The sequence below is a fragment of the Protopterus annectens genome, chromosome 17.part0 (assembly GCF_019279795.1).
Source record: "Protopterus annectens isolate FY-2018-M chromosome 17.part0, PAN1.0, whole genome shotgun sequence".
NCBI lineage: Eukaryota > Metazoa > Chordata > Ceratodontiformes > Protopteridae > Protopterus > Protopterus annectens.
This window is the reverse complement of record NC_056751.1, coordinates 347,612,402-347,631,760: the sequence shown is the minus strand read 5'-3', so window position 1 is coordinate 347,631,760 and position 19,359 is coordinate 347,612,402. Positions and strand designations below refer to the sequence as shown.

At 40.5% G+C, this 19,359-nt stretch overlaps 1 protein-coding gene across 1 annotated transcript in view; it reads left to right on the top strand.

Annotated features, from left to right (window-relative positions):
• The window catches only part of SAAL1 (serum amyloid A like 1), a 579,650-nt gene that overhangs the window by 291,325 nt on the left and 268,966 nt on the right, over positions 1-19,359 (top strand). Inside the window, exon 8 of the mRNA XM_044059076.1 lies at positions 13,529-13,712. Coding sequence (XP_043915011.1) covers positions 13,529-13,712 — 184 coding nt within the window. The remainder of the gene's footprint in view (positions 1-13,528; positions 13,713-19,359) is intronic.

The following is a 19,359-nucleotide window of genomic DNA, read 5'->3' as shown; positions in this document are numbered from 1 at the left end:
GAGACTGTTTCTATATGCTTTTCCACCCTTCCCACTAATCGAAAAGGTCCTTCTGAAAATCAGGAAGGACAAACCAAAAATCTTGCTGGTGACTCCCTACTGGCCAAGGCAACAGTGGTTCCCCCTACTTCTTTCATTAGCCAAGGGCAATCACCACAAGTTACCCCACAAGGTGGACCTACACACAGACAGCAAATGTGAACTCTAATTCACCCTCACCAACAGATTTTAGGCCTAACACTGTGGGTGATAAACTTCTAATCCCTTTCAGACACCACTACTCAGAGGACGTGCTTACAGTCCTGTGGGAGGCCGGGAAACCTGCTACTAGGAAATCATATTTATCAAAATGGGACAGATTCTCCAAATTGTGTCACAGTAACAACAGGGAACCCAGCCAGGCAGACCCATATCTAATCATTGCCTGTGCTCCAAATGTGTACATGGAAGACTGTCCTGCTGGTGGCCATAGCTTCCGCTAGGAGAGTGTCAGAGTTACAGGCATTTATGGCCTTCCCCTCTACACCACATTCCACAAGGACAGGGTGACCCTACACACTAACCCTTCCTTAATGCCTAAAATGGTCAGTGAACTGTCCTTAAACCAATCCATTCACCTACCATCTTCCCCTCTCTGACTAACAACAGTGAGAGGATTCTCCATTCCCTGGATGTACACAGGCAACTTAGATTCTACCTAGACAAAACTAAGTCCTTCAGAAAATATAACCAACTATTTGTTTCCTTCCACCCAGGGCTCTGGGCAAGGCATTCTCAAAACAAACAATTTCTTGTTGTATTAGAAAATCCATTTCCTTCTGCTACTCACACCATGGCAAGCACTTACCCCAGGGGGTGAGAGCTCACTCTACTAGTGGCATGGCTACTTCCAAAGCCTTCCTCAAAGGACTAGACACATCATCCATTCTGGAAGCAGGCACCCAGTCCACAATTCACACCTTCACCAAACACTACAAATTGGACCACATCTCCAGAGCCAGGGCAGGTTTTGATAGAGCAATCCTGCAGGGCTTTCTGGAATCTTCTGCTTCCATCTCCACCCTTCCATCTATTTAAGCTGTGGTACTCCCCACACTAAGAATACTGCAACATAGGAATAGAAGGGCATAGAATAGTTGTGTAAAATCTGACTATAACCATAGATGTCCTTTTCTTCTATGTTGCAGTATTCCTTCCCTCCCTCCAACCCCTGTAGTTTTTCTTTGGCATGTGGGCTTATCTGTTGGGCACCAGGAAGCTCTACTCTAGACCAGGAGCAGACTAGCCAGTATATGACACTTGACTCTTCTGACTGACATCACTTGTTACTCTCTTTGGGACTATCTGACTGTCCTTCAAGTTTTGAGGTCTGTGCGTGCAGATGTCACATTTAAGGTCCCTGGTTTATGGCCCTACGTGTGATGTCCCATGCACCTACAGCAACCAGGCTTAGGCTTTTGTATAGGAGCTGACGTTTGGGTTGCCTGAGGCAAGGAATCCCACACTAAGAATACTGCAACGTAGGAAGAGAAGGACATCTATTCTTTATTGCTATTCTCTTTAAAGGTCTGTATCCAAAGTCTCACTCTCTCCTTGTTTCATGAGCTTCCTCCATGTTGCCTCATCATCTCTTTCCACTTTGAATTATAGTTTTCTGCTTGTGTTATGTATAGGAGCCTTGACTGTGTTGCTGTGAAGTACCCCTTCAAATTGGGTAATCTTAATCCTCCCTGTTCTATTAGAAAAATAAGCTTATCCCACTTGACTCTGATGTCTCTTCCCCCTCCCCCTAAGATAAAATCCTTCAGTACTTTATTAATTGCTATCCACAACCACTCCTCCGATTGATAAAAATATGCCTGACCTGTACATAAGACTAAAAGGACTAAAAACATTTTCTGCTTATGTCTTACTATTGGTATCCATATAACATAGCTTCCATTTTCTCAGTTCTTATATTATTTTTTGTTTAGTCTCTTCCCGCATATCCTTAGCTGCCACAATGGAATAATTTTTAATCCATACTCCTAAATACTTCATTTTATCTTGCCCCCATAAGTATGGATATTGCTGAACTAATTTGTATGTGGGTAAATAATTTAGCGCTATTGTCTTTGTTTTAGCTTCATTAATTTTGTGCTCTGAAAAGCTCTGAAACTGTCTCAGTATGTTCTGCAGCACAGTAATGTCCCTTTCTGTTTTTTGTCAGGTATAAAATAATGTCATCTACAAATAGAGCCAGCTTTTCTATTATATCCTTGAATTTCTGAGTCCCTTATTTTCTTTGTCAATGGTTGTAAATATAATGCAAATTAAAAAAAAAAAGGAAAGAGGAAACCCCTGCCTGGTTCCTCTGCTCAAACAGAGATTATCAGAGAGGACCCCACCTACTTTAATTTTCACCTCCAAGCCCTCATATATCCTCCTAATCAACCTTGTAATTTTTATCAGGGAATTCAAATGTTTCCATTGTTGTGCTCATAAATTTCCGGCTTACTATGTCAAATGCTTTCTCTGCACCAAGACCCACCAACAACAGTGTTATTTTCTTACATTCTTCTTCCCTCTGGATCATCAGTGTTCTGTTAATGTTGTCAAATGTTTGCCTCACCTCCACAAAATCACATTGATCTATATCTATCAATTTTGGTGTCACTTTTGCCCATTATTTTAGCCATTGTAGACATGATTTTTTTTAATCATGGTTTAGTATTGAAATGGGCCTGTATGAAGCTGGATCTGATGAGTCTTTACTCTGTTTAGATATTACAACTACCACCACTTTCTTCCAGGATGTTGGTACTTCTCCTCCCCTTAAAATACTATTAAACAAAACTTTCCAGATCTTTATCACTTTTTCCTCCTAGCCTCCAAATGTCCACACCTTCTATTTGTGGAGAATTTCCTGTAGATTGGTTAGACATCAACATTTTTATTTCATCTCTTCCTATCCTAACTGCTAGTAATTGAGCCTCCCCTACCTCTAACCTTCGGTTCATAGGTAAGTAGTAGGCTATTGGCCCTAGGGCCTATATAAGCCTAGCCAAAAAGGTACCCTAGCTTTTGCCACCCAAGAAAATTATTTTCCTGTGCCCCTGTCAAGCAGAGCCACAGAAGTGATCCCTGGGGTGAATTTCCTATTTCCCATCCAATCATCAAGATATTTCTTGAAGACTGGTAATGAGGAGCTCTGGTTGACATGGACAGGTAGTCTGTTCCAGAGTATGGGAAGTGTCTGGGACAGGAATCTATCCCTCCAGCATGTTCTGTTTATTGTGGTGACAAGGTTTAGGTCCCTAGAGCGTGTAGCCACATAGAAGGATTTCCTGACCACTGTCGCAATGTGATTATCAAAGGAGAGACTACTGTTCACCTGTGTCCCAAGGTCTGTTATCACACTTTCAGTGTTAAGTAGACTACCGCCTATGTGGTAGTTCATGGGTACAGAGTTTTTAACCAAAGGGATGACGGTGCACTTTTTGGCATTGAGCTTGAGGACATTGCTTTTGACACCAGGTATCGGTCTCAGTGAGGCCCTTTTGTAGGTTGTCCACATCATTAGGATTTTCGATTATGGCTCCTAGTTTGCAGTCATCTGTGAACTTAGTTAGCCAAAGACCTTCTGTGTTAGCCTGTACTTCAGAGAAGTAGATACCAAACAGTAGATGACCCAGGACTGAACCCTGTGGTACTCCACTTGTCACTGGTCTGCAGTCGGATTTGGAGTCTGCTACTTTCACAGTGTGGGTTCTGTCAGTAAGCCATTTGGCAACCCATCTTGTGACATAGGGATTTATACCTAGTTTAGTGGCATATTTAATTCTTCTATAAACATTTCCGTTTGTACCCTTTCTTGATTTCTGTATTCCTCTGCTTTATACAGACTTTCATAGAATTTCTGAAATAATTCTAATATTTCTACAGGATCCTTTGTTATTTTCCTTGTTGTAGGGTCCCTAAGCTCGGTGACAGCCCTTTCTACTTTCTGTTGCCTGAGTTGCTGTGCTAAAAGTTTTTGTGCTCTAAAGTTATTACCAAAACTGTTGCTTAACAGCAGTCTTTCTTAACTCATGCATATTATTGAGGTAATCCCATATTTTCTGTTTAGCATTCTGCAGTTCCTCCTCTTCTTGTTCTGTGATATTCCCCCTGTTTTGCAATACTTTAACATTTGTTAGTCCCACTAAATAATTCTTGTTACTTCTTAGCCATATCTCCCTTTTTTTATTCCACCCTATTTTTAAACTCCACTTTAATTTTATATCAGTCCCTAGCTATATTTTCAGAAGGAATTTCTATCTTCTGTAATAGCTCCTGAATAATTTCCACTATCTATTCCTTAAATTCCTCTCTCTTGAATGGATAGCTGGGAAAGTACCAGTGTCTCATTTTTGTTTCATTACCTTGTGTTTTTGTTTTAGTTATTGGTGCATGTTTTGAAATAGTTATTGGGTGCATATTAAGACCTTCAATTAAATGCATATTTTCCTGTGAAATGTAAATTATATGTGGTTTAGCCCAGTATATGTATCTGGGGGAATAATATGTAAATCCAGTCCGAACTCCTAGTACTGAACTCAATTCTTCCATGCCAAATATTATCATAATTTTCTTTAAAAATCCACCATCTTTTGTTATATTTTTCCTTCTGGGCCCTCCAGACATATCTTCACTATTGGAATTCAAATTTCAGTCCCCTCCTATAAGTAATATTCCTTACTGAAACCTGATTATATTTCTCCCAGAATTTTCTTAAGCTCCATTATAGCAGTTTTCAATGAAATATAAATACGTGCCAGTGTAACCTTCTCCCTTGCTAGTTGCTATTTAGTACTAAAATTTACCGTTATTGTCTTTTTTATCCTGTTCTATTAGTATTGGAGCTCCTCTTGCAATTAATGTAAGTACTTCTCTCATCTTTTGCCCCAGGTATTCCACTGTATAACCATCCTGAAAACCTTTCTTTATCAAATTCACATGTTCAGTTCTTTCCTTGTGTCTCCTGTAACATAGCTGTTTGCACTCTGCATTTTTAATACAGTTCACTACTTATTTATTTGTGACACCATAAATGTTTAAAGACATCATGTACTTTAGAAATTATTATTCTCACCTTTTATATATAACAGTTTGTTTTGTTAAATGTCTAGTTCAAGCTTTTATGTTACATACATGTACTGTTTGGCAGGTTAATATTTTATACAGTTGTCTGCAAAGACATGCTTCTGGAGCATTTCTCCCCCAGGCCTCTGCTGAAAATTGGCTCTGTTCCAGTTGGACTTTCCTGGCAAATAAATGTTAAATGAATAAATAAATAAATACATTTTTGTCATCTCCATTTGAGCCTATGTCACATCTTACGGTACTTTTTATTTAACTGAAAACAAAATGCACACACACACAAACCCTTAATAGCCCCTAAACCTATTAACTTAACACACAAAACTATGTACATCTTCAAATATTAAAGTTTTACCCTCCTAAGAGGAACAAATGTTCCAAACTGACAGGCACATAGACTTGAGCTAATCTAAAAGAAAGGTATACCATGCTAAGTCGCATGGTGCACCCTATAGTTCTATTAAATGCTGTCTTTTTTTCTTATCTTTATAGCTCTCTCAGCTGGGAAAACACTTGATTGCTTTCATAAAACATTTTCTCCAGGCCGTTTCTCTTTATCAGATTGTTTACTAGATATGTGAGAACCAGACACAAAACTGTTTACTAGAAAAGAAGCCTCATAATATTCAATATTCTTTTTCATTTACTTGCTTTGTGTTAAAACTTGTTACTAGATCAAGTCAATGGCCTTAACCCAGTCATTCCTGCAAAAAGCACACACATTTTTCTTTTGTCATGCTCTTTTAACCAGAGCTTCTTTTTTTACATTGCAGTGCTTACATTTCTTAAAACTGAACAAGGAGAAAGAGAGAAGGGAGAAAGAAGAAAAAAAAGAAAGAAAAAAAAAACAGGAGCACCTATTTATATTAGTATCCCCATTACAGTTAAGAATAACTGAAAAAATGTTTTATAACATGCAAAGAAAAACCATGCACCATTAAGAAAAACTTTGTTTTACTTTGTCAACTTTCTCCCTCTCCTGAGTATTTTTCTGAACATTAATGGCATGTGCTTTAGAATCCCCTACAAGTTTAACAAAGTCCAAAAAAAAGTCCAATATTTCCAGATTTTCTTGTTCTGGTTGTGATGCAACCTTTGTTCTTGTTATGTACTATGTCCTGAATGTGTGAAGAGCAGTTATGATTATACAGCTGGAGCAGAATTTGTGCTGGTTGGATGAGGGGATGTTGTATGTCTTTAATGTAGTTAGCCATGAGAAAATTATTTTTTCTGGAATTTTATTTAGAATGGGTAGAATAGAGTTGGGAATAAAGTTTGCAGTTTTAGCTAAGAATTTAACAGTGACATTTTGCATTCATTAGGCATTGTACTATTTTAAATGTGTAGGTGAAGGATTGGGGGAATTATGTAATCCTTGCAGATAAGAACCTGGTTAATGGTCCATCTGCTGTGTGTTTGTGCTTGTGTGTGTGTGTGTGTGGGGGGGGGGGGTCGATGGAGATTTGTGCAGTATTAATTATGTCTTTGGAAGTTTTTTTTTTTTTGAAGCAGAAGGGGCTGCATAGAGAAGTCTTGAAGGGTTGGTTGTAGAAGGATAGATGGGGTTGTGTTAGTGAGGGTGGAGAATTCTATGTGAAAGCCCTCTGGACAAATGGGGACAGAGGTTGTAGAGATAGAGAGAGAAATTTTGGCTGATCTTTGTGCTTCATTGTTGCAGTCCTGACTTAGGGGATTTCCTGCTTTGTAAGCCCTTGCTTGCCCCAACTACTAGAGTAAAAAACACCCTCCTCCCTGAGCTGGAGGATGCCCTACCCTGATGTCAGGATGGTTGGATATTAAGGGAGCCAGCTAATGCCATTACATCAAGCTTTCATGCCATCGGAGCCTGAAGCAGTTGTGAGTGCATCGGTCGGTCCGCACCAGAATGAGAAATTCTTCTAAAGCTAAGTACTCCATTGGGGAACTCTTTTCCTTACTTGTGACTCATGTCAGATAAAGTTAACAACTGTCTCCTTTATGTTAAACAAATCCCACACAGAGACTTTCATACCTTGTTTGTCGCTTGTTTAGGCCCAAACCACAACGTCTGAAATTGCCATCTGTGCACCCTTTGCAATACTAGGACTATAAGGTGTAGGGCTAAAATATTGTCTAAGCACCTTAGTTAGTAATCTGTTTCCCATCACACAATGACGTCCATCAGCTGTACTGAGGTTGAGCTCCCTAAGCGAATGAAGGAAAAAAGACCCAAACTTGGGTCTCAGATGGCAACCTTTCTCCATCCACCAGTTCCCCAAGGCTCATTATCGCAGATGAAGGACAGGCAACTTTGCAGCCCCCTTCTGCGAGTGCGGTGGTGGCACAAACCTCTGTCGAGACCCTCTTGGGGTCTGACATGCTGTCTGGTCCCTCATCTTCAATGCATGCCTTGGCATTCTGTCCGTTGATCGGGTCCAGAGTTGCTAAGCAGACCTCTTCTTCTGGTGAACGATCCTCACCCAACAACGTCCATTCACCAACATCGGGTATTTCTCTCAAGGAGACTGGCATCAAAGTAGCAGATGTGCACTGGTCCAAGGCAAAAACTACACCTCAGCCTCAAATACTGCACCTAGGCTTACTGGCTTCCGCTCCAAAGGTTAATAGCAGGATTTGGTCAGTTTGGCTGAGGACATTATTTCTTTGGTCAGAGGCAGGCATCCCCTCCCCCTGAATCTTTACCCTTATTTGGATGACTGCCTCATTCAGGCCACAAGTCAGTCCATTCTCCTCAAGGATGTGGTCTTCACCCAGACCCTGCTGTCTTCCTTAGGAATCACCATAAACCTCAGCAAATCCCACACAGACCCTTCCACCAAGATAGTTTTCCTGGGGGCTCTGCTGGATTCCTCCCTCTAGAAGGCCTTCCTTCCCCCAGACAAGGTTTCCTTCTTAATCCTGTACTTCCAGGACATTATGCAGAGGCAATGCCTTTCAGCCAGGGATCTCCTCAGAGCACTGAGCTACATGGCATCTTATATACTGATGATCCCTCTGTCCAGGCTAAACTTGAGGAAGATGCAGTGATACCTAAAGAGTCTGTGATTCCAGCACTCTCACAGTCCCTGTAGATGAAAATCCACCTAGTACACTAACTCAGGGAGGAATTGGCATGGTGGGCACAAGCATGTTTACAGAACCAGGGTCTCCCCTTCAGGTTCATCCCTCAGGGCAAAACCTTAACCATGGATACATCAGACACAGCCTGAGGAACCCATTTCCAGCACTTCTAATCCCAGGGCAAATGGGAAGAGAAGTTCAGACACAAGTACATAAAGTGGAAGGGAACTGATGGCAGTACAGAAGGGTATGGTGGCCTTCAAAAATCACTGGAAACCAGGAGTCCTACTTATCAAAACAGACAACACAACAGTCATGTGGTACATAAACAAGCAAAGGGGAACCCACTCCTACCCTCTTTGTCAGCTGACAGTGCAGATCTGGGAGACAGCCAATGCTTTGGGGTAGCACCTTATTGCTCAGTACCTTCCTGTGGCTCAGAGCACTTTAGCAGGCTGCCTCAGCAAACACTTAAAGTATTCCCATGAGTGGCAGCTGCATCAGGAAACATTTCTCAGCATAGTGTAGAAATGGGGAGCCGGTCAAATAGAGCTTTTTACCACCGACAAAAACACTCTGTTAAAAAGATTCTGTTCAAGGAGCAAACTTCACACAGCCTGGAGGACACATTCCTTCTCCTTCCTCTGAAGCCACCTATTTCTTTATGCATTTCTTCCCCTGCCTCTCCTTCCTAGGGTCCTCCCTAAAAATCAGGGAAGAAGGACCGAGGGTCTTCCTGATAGCTTCAGACTGTCCCAGGCAGCACTGGTACCCTTTGCTGTTGAGTTTAACTAAAGAAAAACCTGGGCATTTACCTCAGAGAGTGGATCTGCTGACTCAGGCAAAGTGAAAGTCTGTGCACCCCAACTTGCAGACTCTCAAACTCTCTGACTGGATAATTCATCAGAACTCTACCCTGAGCACTCCCTAAGTAGTCAGGTGCTTGATATCCTTAGAGTCTAGAAGACCCAGTACTAGGAAAACATACTCTGCAAAGTGGAAAAGATTCTCTATTTGGTGTCAGCAGTAAGGCCTCAACCCTGACTCAACCAACATTTCAGCCATTTTGGAGTACCTGGCTGTCTTGGTGGACAAAGGCCTATCCTTCTCATCAATTAAAATACACACTTATGCCACTTCAGCCCACATCCCTATTCTTCCTCCTGTCTTTTCCCACACCCTAATGAAACAGTTCCTTAGGGGAGGGCTACACATCAGACCTCTCAGGAGACACCCCGCCCCTCCTTGGGACCTCATCTTTGTTCTAGGAAAAATTGTCCTTAACCCCCCCCCCCCTTTGAACCAGCTGCTTCTGCTGATTTAAAATTCTTGACCTGGAAGACTGCCCTTTTACTGGCTATCACCTCAGCTAGGAGGGTCTCTGAGTTGCAAGCCCTCATGGCAGTAGAACCCTTTCTTATCTTCCACCCAGACGGAGTTTATTTATTTATTATTTATGTGTTTATTTATTGCATTTGTTAACCAGGAAAGTTCACTGGGCTTAGAAAGAACCCATTTTCAGTGGAGGCCCGGGGAGAAAAGCTAGTATCCATACACACAAAATATTAATACACTTAAAGGATATCAAGCAGTAGTGTTACAATCATGGTAAGATAGACTTAGTTTAGTTTCATTCAGAATTAATCCTTCCTTTATGCCCAAGGTAGTTACAGATACTTCCTGAAGCCACAGAACCAAGGGGAAAGAATCCTTCAATGCTTGAATGTACACAGGCAACTTCGCTACTACCTTGACAGGACTAAACTTTCAGAAAATCAGAACAACTGTTTGGGCTCTGAAGGGAAACCAGTCTCCAAGTGGATCTCCCATTATATTTCCTTTTATTACACCTACCACAGCAAAAAGCCCCCTGAATCTGCTAGGACTCACTCTACCTCTACTGCATTCCCGTGGTGAGTACCTACCAAAGACATTTTGGGAGCAGCTACCTTGTCATCGGTGCATACCTTTACCAAGCAGTACCACCTGTCAATCTTGAAGTCCAGAGCAGGATTTGCCACTGCCATCTTGCAGGGCATCCTCACTTCACATTAAGACACCTACCACCCTCATCTCAGCTTTGGGAATCATCTCATAAGTCAGGACTGCAACATTGAAGCATGAAGAACATAGTACAGTTGTGTACACTTACTATACATTTTGATGTTCGAGTGTATTCACTGTTGCAGTCTTCTTTCCCTCCCTCCATCCCCTCTTTTCTGCTTACAGCAACAGGTTTTTTCTCTGTCCTAGTCTTCCAGAAGACCCTCTGCAGGGATGATGTACAGGCCCCCTTTCCTCTAACAGTCCATTGCTTAATGTTCATCCATTGGGCTCCCACCTTCTAGGGACAAGAAAAAACTGATGTCATAGCATTGGCTGGCTCTTTTTTTACCCATCTATCCTGACATCAGGTAGGGCCTCCTGCAGCTCAGGGATGAGGGAGTTTTTTATTCTGGTAGTAGAGCTGACCAATGGCTTCTGAAACAGGAAATCCTATAAGTCAGGACTGCAACAATGAATACACTCAAACATCTGCATTTATGGTAAGTGCACACAACTGTACTTTTCGAGAGTCTTTTGGTTGTCATTGTCCTGTGATACAGTTCTCAAGGTTTTAGAACTATTTGTGATTGTTTCTGAAGGAATGTTGTTGTTTCTGTCGGAAGTTGGCTCTGTGCCTTCTAAGGGCTTAATTTTGGCATGATTTCTGTGATGGATAATTTTTTGTCTATGTACTTGGTTCAATGTTGTTTCCAGGGGGACTATGCTGTATCCCTAACTTTGTAGACTAATTTGATTTCTGAGGGGAGAGCCATTTGTTGTAGATTTCAAGTAGTCTTGTGAGTTTGGGAAAATAGTTTTTTTTTTTATTTTTTTAAATGGAATAAATTTGTCAGTCCTATGGGTATGGTATCTGGGTCATTTGGTGAGAGAATGGTGGAGCAGGATGCTTTGGTAAGTTTGTCTTTTAGTGCTGGGGTTGTGCCTAAAGGTAATGAGCCTTAGCATTAGGTTGGAGGATTTGGTGTTTGTTACAGTGAATTTAACGGGGCAGTAGTTGCTAAAAGTTGAAGAAAAGACATGGATGTCTTTGATTTTGTTAGGAGTTTTGTAATTAGAAGTTCTGGGAGGGATTAATTCCTTGAGGCAAAATTAGGTCTGGTGGGTTGTTTAAGTATTTTAATTTAAGCCACGGGCTAGAGGTGGGGACTTTTTGTAGTTTATTTTATGGCTAACCAGTTGGGGTGATGAATCATTATTAGAGTTGTTCTGATCTATAAAAATTACATAAATGTTATGTTTAAGAAGGATGCATTTACACCATCCAATTCTTGAATCTGAGCTAAGATTAAATAGGTATGTGTCCTGAGGAAATGATGGCTCAAGATGAGTGTGGAAGATGCGACCCCCTAACATAGTAATTCCAACTATGTCTAAACTGGTGGTGTTAAGGAACCTTTCAATTTGTTCAAGCTTTCTAAGTAAGCTGCATGTGTTAATTAATGTCATTGTCCCATGATTGTGGATGTTGGTTAGTAACTGTGACTGGTTGGGAGATGAAGTATGATGAAGGCCTGAGTTGAGTTCGATAAAGCTACATAGGAGGAGTAGGCTGATTAATGTGATTAAACTTATAGAGAATGTGATGTAGTTTAGATGTTGTTCATTAGATCTGTGCTTAAGTATTCCTTACAGTTGGAAAGTATCCTGCCAAGGTTACTGCACACTTTACCAGTTTGTAAAAGCTTGGACAACTTCTTCTCTTTCCATATGTCCGACTTACAACCTATGTATGAGACTTTGTACATGTACTTAACGGTTGTTTGGATGTGAAAATATACAGAACTTTCATGCTACCAGTCTATAAAGCATTCCTCTTAGTGTTGTCTGTGCCAGTTTCATTCATGTGGGTAGATAATCATTAGGGACCTTTCTTATTTTCATTAAACTGTGGACTAAAAATTGTTGAATTTTATGTCATCTAGGAGACTGGAAATTTGACTCTGGTTGGGAGATGCTCTTTAAGGATAAAGATACTGTTAGTTTTGTTTGGGACTTGAACAAAAGAGAAAGAGAGAGAGAGTGCGCTATCTGTAAATCCTTTTCCCTAAAACTATTAGAAATCATTTAGCTTCACTAAATGTTTACCTTAAATGGCTTAAGGAATTAGAGTTTGTGAAGATGGCCTCAAAGTCATCACTCTCAGCTGAACCAAAGCAGCCACTTAAAAAGTTTAAGAAACCAAAGGAGTTGATGGATTCTGTTTTCCGGTCAGAGTCTAAGGTCTGTGTTGAGGCATATGATGACCCAAAGACTGCATGACTACCTCTCCTGTTCCATCTGTTGAGACCCCTTCAGTGGCTGACAAGGAGCAGGGTTCAGGTATGTCTCTTCTGACTAACCAGACTGATGACAAGGCTGTGAAGGGGGGACCTCGGCTGGATAAATCTGAGGGACCAGGAGGTATACCACAGATTCTTGTCTAAGAGAATGTACTGAGTACCCTTATGGGAGTCCATCAGGAGTCTACTTCCCCTCTCATCATATCTTTGGATACCCCCAAAAAGAGGAAGCAGAAGACTAAGCATGTTACCCCTCCTGTTACTCCTTTTGCTACAGACAAGCAACAGGAGTGAGTGGTACAACTTTTCCAAAGGGCTTCTTTAAGCATTAATGTAAGAACGGTATATTCAAGGTTTTATCCTTCTAGCCCTTGTTTAATCATTTTGCTAATTCATTTATTGGTTTAAACACTTAGAACTCCTCATCTTTCTCATGAAAGTGATACAGGGTGAATAACTGGACAAGAGGCAGCAGTCACATGCACTGGTTACTACCTTTATTTCTTAGTAACACATTGCTTGCTCTCATTCTCCTTAGACTAAATGTATTCATGAAATGCAAGACGGGGGGGTATGTTAGAAGTGATAGTAAACATTTATTCTTTTTCTATGTAAGCTGATTTTGAGTTTTATATCTGCCTGACTGCATGTTATATGATACTTTTTTTTTTACTTTTTAGCCACCTTTATTCTTTTCCAGAGTAATTCATACTGTATAAACTTTTATATTTTGCAGTTTAACACTTCTAAACTTCTGCATATCTACATTTTACAGTTAATCTTCTTGCCATCATTAGATTTTAATTAGATTCGGATTAAGCAGACAGAAATTGTGTTTATTTATTCTGAATTACTTTCTGAATAAAATGTTGAATTCTGAAAGCTAGTAAGTAGATTACTAAAAGGGTTCTTTATGTACCTGGCAATTAATTCAAACAACTGTTGAAGTGTTGAACTGAAGGAAAGGAAATTTCAAAGTCATTTTTTTTCTTTTGCTTCAGCTGATTTGCTTGTAAAAGTGGGTGAGGTGGTGGATAAACTCTTCGATCTAGATGAAGAAATGATATTGATGTGGATCAAACCTTGTGCACCTTCAGATGCTGCTCCACCAGGTAGTACTGAAGAGAACCCAAGCACAAAACCAGAGCTTGTCCATTCTGTACTGGAAGCAGCCAAACAACTACGGTGAGAAAGTTCTTTCTTTAACCTGAAAAAGTTTGAGAAATTTGGTGCTTTAAAAAAAAACACTTAATTCTGAAGGTTTTCATTAAGTGCATGGCATGACCGAGTACCACTTTTACACTTTTCTGCATTACTAACCTCTACTGAGTATCATAAATTATTCACAATTTATCTTGATGTATATTATCAGGATTTGACACTTCAGCCTTTACAATCTCTTGCATCTTCCCTCCAGATCTTTGTAGGCCGCGTTCGCACGTCCCTTCCTGCCTACCATTACCCTATCTCCATTTTTTTTGCATATGGTTTTTGGTAAATTCTACTCATACTTGCCATATTTTTGTCATCACTGATAGTTTCTGTACCACTGTAATAAATGCCTCTAACATGCATATGAAAGCCATCTGCTCTTTTACATTCCCTCCTTTCCTTCATCTCTGCTATATCCTTATACCTGCTCACCCTTCTCTATGCTTTTCCTTAGCTTTGTCCATATTCTCTCATTCATCCTGCATGTTTGATCTTCCTTTTTTCTTGCCTCAATAAAGGACACAGGTGGAACCCCTGGGACAAATTTGTGGTTTCCCATCAATTCATCAAGGTTGCGCTTGAAGAGGCTCAGCAAGGTGCTCTGTTTAACATGTATGGGAAGCATATTCCAGAGATGGGGCAGCCTCTGGGAGACAAACCTGTTTCTCCAGCAGGTTTTGTTGATGTCGCATATTAGATTCAGGGCTTTCAAGTGGGTAATGCATGAGGAGTTAGACTTTTGGATATGCACCATCTCTGGTAGGGCTGGATCTGAGATTGTCTTATAGGCAAATTATACATTTATACATTTTAATACCACCTTATACATATAAACCTTCCTCCTTAATTTCCTCACAGTTCTTTATGATTTCCATCTTGACGTCTAGTACATTAAGAGCATCACCTCACTGTCTCACATTTTTGAGCACATCTGAAAACCAAACTCTCTAGTCTCTATATCCCTTCTTTTGATTTTTTAAACATCCTCATTGAATCATCACATTTCAAAGTATGGCATGGATACAGATACATTATTAGAAAAGAAAAAAAAAACACTGCAGCGTTATTTTCATGCAGCATAGATATGTTTTCCTTTTAACAATTTTTTTTTCAGTACATTATGCAAACTTCTGAAATCCTGCCAACTCCAAAACCTTAATCCTCCTTTTGAACACCATTCATATTGCATCGTTCTCAAAAATCTGTTAACGTGTTCTTCATATTGATCTCTGCTACAGTAGCTTTGGCTATGTGGGTTATATCCTCCCAAAGATATAACAGCCAACCAGCTTCAGGGCACCCTCCACATGCCCAAACTGTCAAGCAGCTCAGGCTGAGCTGAATAAAAGATGTGTTTGAGCACAAAGCCCTTCAAAGCTTTACTGCCACCGAAAAGTATGCTCCTCTGAGGCTTTTGAGGATTGATGGTTGGGTTGTGCCTTTCTTTGCTGGGTAGATAAGTTCTCTTTGTGAGAAAAAAACTTCCATTTTCTTAAATTCTATTATTCTTTTATTACTTTTCTCTTCAGGAAAGTTATTTTAAAGGTACGAGTGTTATTTAACAGACTGTCTTGAGACTGTAATGGTCTTTTAAATGGAGCTCTCTTTTCTTTCTTTCTTTCAGTTTAACAGTAGTGTAAACTAACTGAAAACATATTTTCTGTGCAGAATTTGTGTTTATTTTTCCACTGTGGGGCTGCCATGCTGTTTAAAGTGCTTTTTACCATGCCTTTTCTGTCAAAAAAGTAGTTTTGTGGACTGTTAGTTTTACCGGCATGTGCTGCTTGTCTTCCATGGTTAAAAGGCACCATTTTTGGCTTGACTATGGAACAGACATTGCTTGCTTCCAGCCACAAAAAGAAAAAGTTAAGCAAACAGCCTTTGCCAGCACAGGAGGTAGTAATTTTCCTCAACCATCACAAGTGGGTGACTGCTGTGGCTATTTGTTGTATCTCAGACCACTCATCTTTTACCCTGGATCCCTATGGTGTAGTACCTACAGCCACTATGGACCAGGAACAGGCCACATCTTCTACTGCTGTTGAAGTCCCCTAGGTTAGCAAGGGAGAGACACTCTTGTTGCTCTTGGCAGAGGGAACAGGGAAGGTTTCCTTGTTATGTCAGAATGCTGTGCCCATCTCTTGGGAAGCAGCTGTTGCCATTACTAGTATGGTTGGCCTCATTTTTTCCTGTCAAAAAGAAACAGAAAGCCAAGCTTGTACCTACTCCCCAAATTTCTTTGGATAGGAAAAGTTTACTGGGAGCAGCCCAGGGTTTAATTCAGGCTATTGATCCTTCTTGTAAAGTAGCTTCTGGTAAATGAAAGAGGGATTCCTGTTTTCCTGAAGAGGTTCAGGATTCTGAATCTGAACAGAAAGATGCAGAGACGGATTCAGGGGTTTGTCTTCAGATTTCTGATTTGACTCGGAGGAGAGCTCAGTTTCTGATTCCCTTAGAAAATATTGTTATAGAAAGATTGTCCAGAACCTACACCCATTCCTTCCATTATGTCTTCTTTAGAGGACATGTGTGTTACTGCCTGTAATTTTCCTGATAGCTAGCTGTCCCTAAAAAGGCAGATAAGATGTATAAAGGTTCTCTCAGTCTTTTAATTTTTATGCACTATTCCCAAAACTAACCCAGCAGCTATAGACTTAATTCCACTGCTGCTAAACACTTGATTAATTCCAGTCCTACTCTTTCTAATAAGGATGGGAAAATTATTGATAGCTTATGGGAAAAAAAGTATATAGCCCTGCAACTTTGAATTTCAGATTTTTCAACTGTCAGGCTCGTATGTTAAAGTTTACTCTGACAAATTGTGAAAGTATGAGGCAAGTATTATCTGCAGTATCTTCTTGTGAAGAAAAATCTGCATTAAATAGCCAGGTTTATTCTATTGTACAGCTCATCACTCTTGTTTGTTGTGTGTATATGATTCTGTTGATACTCCTTCCAGACTATGGCCACTGGTCTGTTTTAAGGAGGTTTGCTTGGCTGCATTCGCAGAACCACCTAGATGATGTAAAAATGAGATTTTAAGTTCTCCCTTGGATAGAGGTTTTGTGTTTTATCCCTGTGCTGCAGAGGAGATCAAAAAAGTGTGATGAAAGGACAAGCGTATCCAAAGAATCTCAAGCTTTTTCAACCCTCCTTTTCCAAGTTTCTAAGGGATTTTCTTTTTCCTCATTCAGTTTTGGAAAAAAAATGAATAAACAGCTTCAACAAAATTCAGGAAATGGTCATTTAAGAAGAAATGGCAAGGGGTTCAAAAAAGAAGTCTCAAACCATCCAAAACCAAGTACAGTCCAACCAGTCAATGACTATTCAAAAGACCCTCTCCCACACTGGCCCCTTCTGCCTTCCAGAAAGTCTGAATCTCCATTTTCTGTTTGGCAACAGATTGTTTCAGATAAATCGATTCTGAAAATCATTTGCCAAGGTTACAGATGGCGGTGAGAGGTAATTCCTCCTTTCCAGGTACCATTCTTTGTCTTGCAGACCAGACTCTCTTGTTTACACCTCTTCTCCATGACATGCTGCTCCAAGAGTGATAGAATCAGTTCTTCCTTCCCAGGTGGAGAAGGCATTTTATTCAAGGATGTTCCTAGTGCCAAAGAAAGAAAATGCTTGGAAACCAGTTCTGGATCTTTCTTTCCTAAACCTGTTTGTGATTGTTCTCAAATTCAAAATGTTGTCACTTCACAACCTGTTACCTATTCTTCATCTCTCAAGTTTCCTGGTAACACTAAAAGATGCTTATCATCACTTCCCTATTCACCCAGACTACAGAAGTTTCTTGAGGTTGTGTTTGTGGATCACATTATCAGTTCTCTGCCTTTCCCTTTTATACTATCCGCTGCACCAAGAGTTTTCACAAAGTGTCTAGCTCTGAGTATAGCTCATTGCTGGCTATAGGGTTTCCACATTTTTTCTGTATTTAGATGACTTTCTTATCTTTGCAGAGTCTTTTATAAAATGTCAAGAATCTCTGTCTTGGGTAAGAGATCTCTTGCACAAACTGGGAATCTGAGAGATCATTCAAAAGTCTTTCATGACTCCCTCACATGGGATTGTGTTCCTGAGATGTCAAATATACACCACAGTTCAAACAGCTTTTCTTCCACAGGAAAAAATGGATTTTTATGTAGATATATTGTATGGGTTTCTGCTTAAACTTTGGTCACTGTGAGGGAATATCTCAGAATTTTGGTCATGGCATCTATGATTCTCATGACACTCCTGGCAAGACTCCACATAGGGTCATAGATTCATAGGTATATACCAGGCTAATGACCACCAGGGCCTTTATATGTGCTAAAGGGGGAATTCTACTCAATGATGGATCTGATAATGGGCAGGTAGAGTGGTTCTATAACTTCCTTGGACCTGGATATCATACCCTTACTTTTAAGTTGGGCTGCATAAAATTATTTTCTTACTACCTTGGCTATCTGTTAGTCAAAAGCCAGATTACTATCTGCATATGTTCCTTGATGTCTAACCACCAGGTCAACTCTTAGGAGTATCTCATAAATGGAGTAATTTGCTTGGGTAGACATTTTCCCAAAAGGCACTATAATGCACTTCTTGCACTGAGTTTTAATCCATGGTTTTGTCATCAGTCATTTATCTGAATAGTGGTGTTTTGGGGGAATTTATAATAGCTTCCAATTTGCAGTCATCTGTGAACTTAGTGAGCCAGAGGACCTTGATATTAGCCTTGACCTCTGAGAAGCAGATGCCAAACAGAAGTAGGTCTAGCATGAAGCCCGTGATGCTCCATTGGTGATCTGCCTCTTAGTGGAGGTGGTCTCACCAGTCCTGACTTCTTGGGTCCTATCTGTGAGCCAGCTGGCAATTCAGTGAGTTGTGCAGGGATTTATGCCTAATTCAGTGAATTTTTCCACAATACCTTAATGGGGTATTGTGATAAATTCCTTAACCAGGTCTAGGTAGGCAATGTTTTCCCTTCTTCCATTGCCTTAGTTACCTTCTCAAAGAAGTCAACCATGTTAAGTAGGCATGACTTTCCTTTGATAAAACCAAACTGGGATGGTAGGTTGCTAGTGTCATAGGTTCATAGGTTCATAGGTTCATAGGTTCATACTAGGCTATCTGCCCGAGGGCATTTACAAGCCTAGCCCATAGTTTTGTGGCTTACGCCACCCCTTTAGTATGGGGAACTATACCCATTATTTTGCTGTGCCTCTGTTGAGCAGTGACACTGAGGTAATCCCTGGGGTATATCTGCGATCTCCCATCCATTGGTCAAGATTTCTCTTGAACAAGGCCAGCGAGGTGCTCTGCCTCACATATACCGGGATTTTATTCCACAGCATAGGGAGTCTTTGGGTGATGAATCTATCCCTCCAGCACGTCCTATTAATAGCCGTGTCGAGGTTTAAGTCTCCCGCCCTTGTGGCTCTGACGGATCTAGATTTTTTGAGGTGAAGCATATTCATCAAATCTGGGTTTGACATGGCCTTGTATGTTAGGCAAAGGTCACCTCTGAGCAAGCAGTAAGCAACTGAATAGAGCTGGAGTTCTTTCAGTCGGGCAGCATAGGACAGATGTTTGAGACCCTTTATCCTTTTGGTGAGGAACTTTTGTGGCCTCT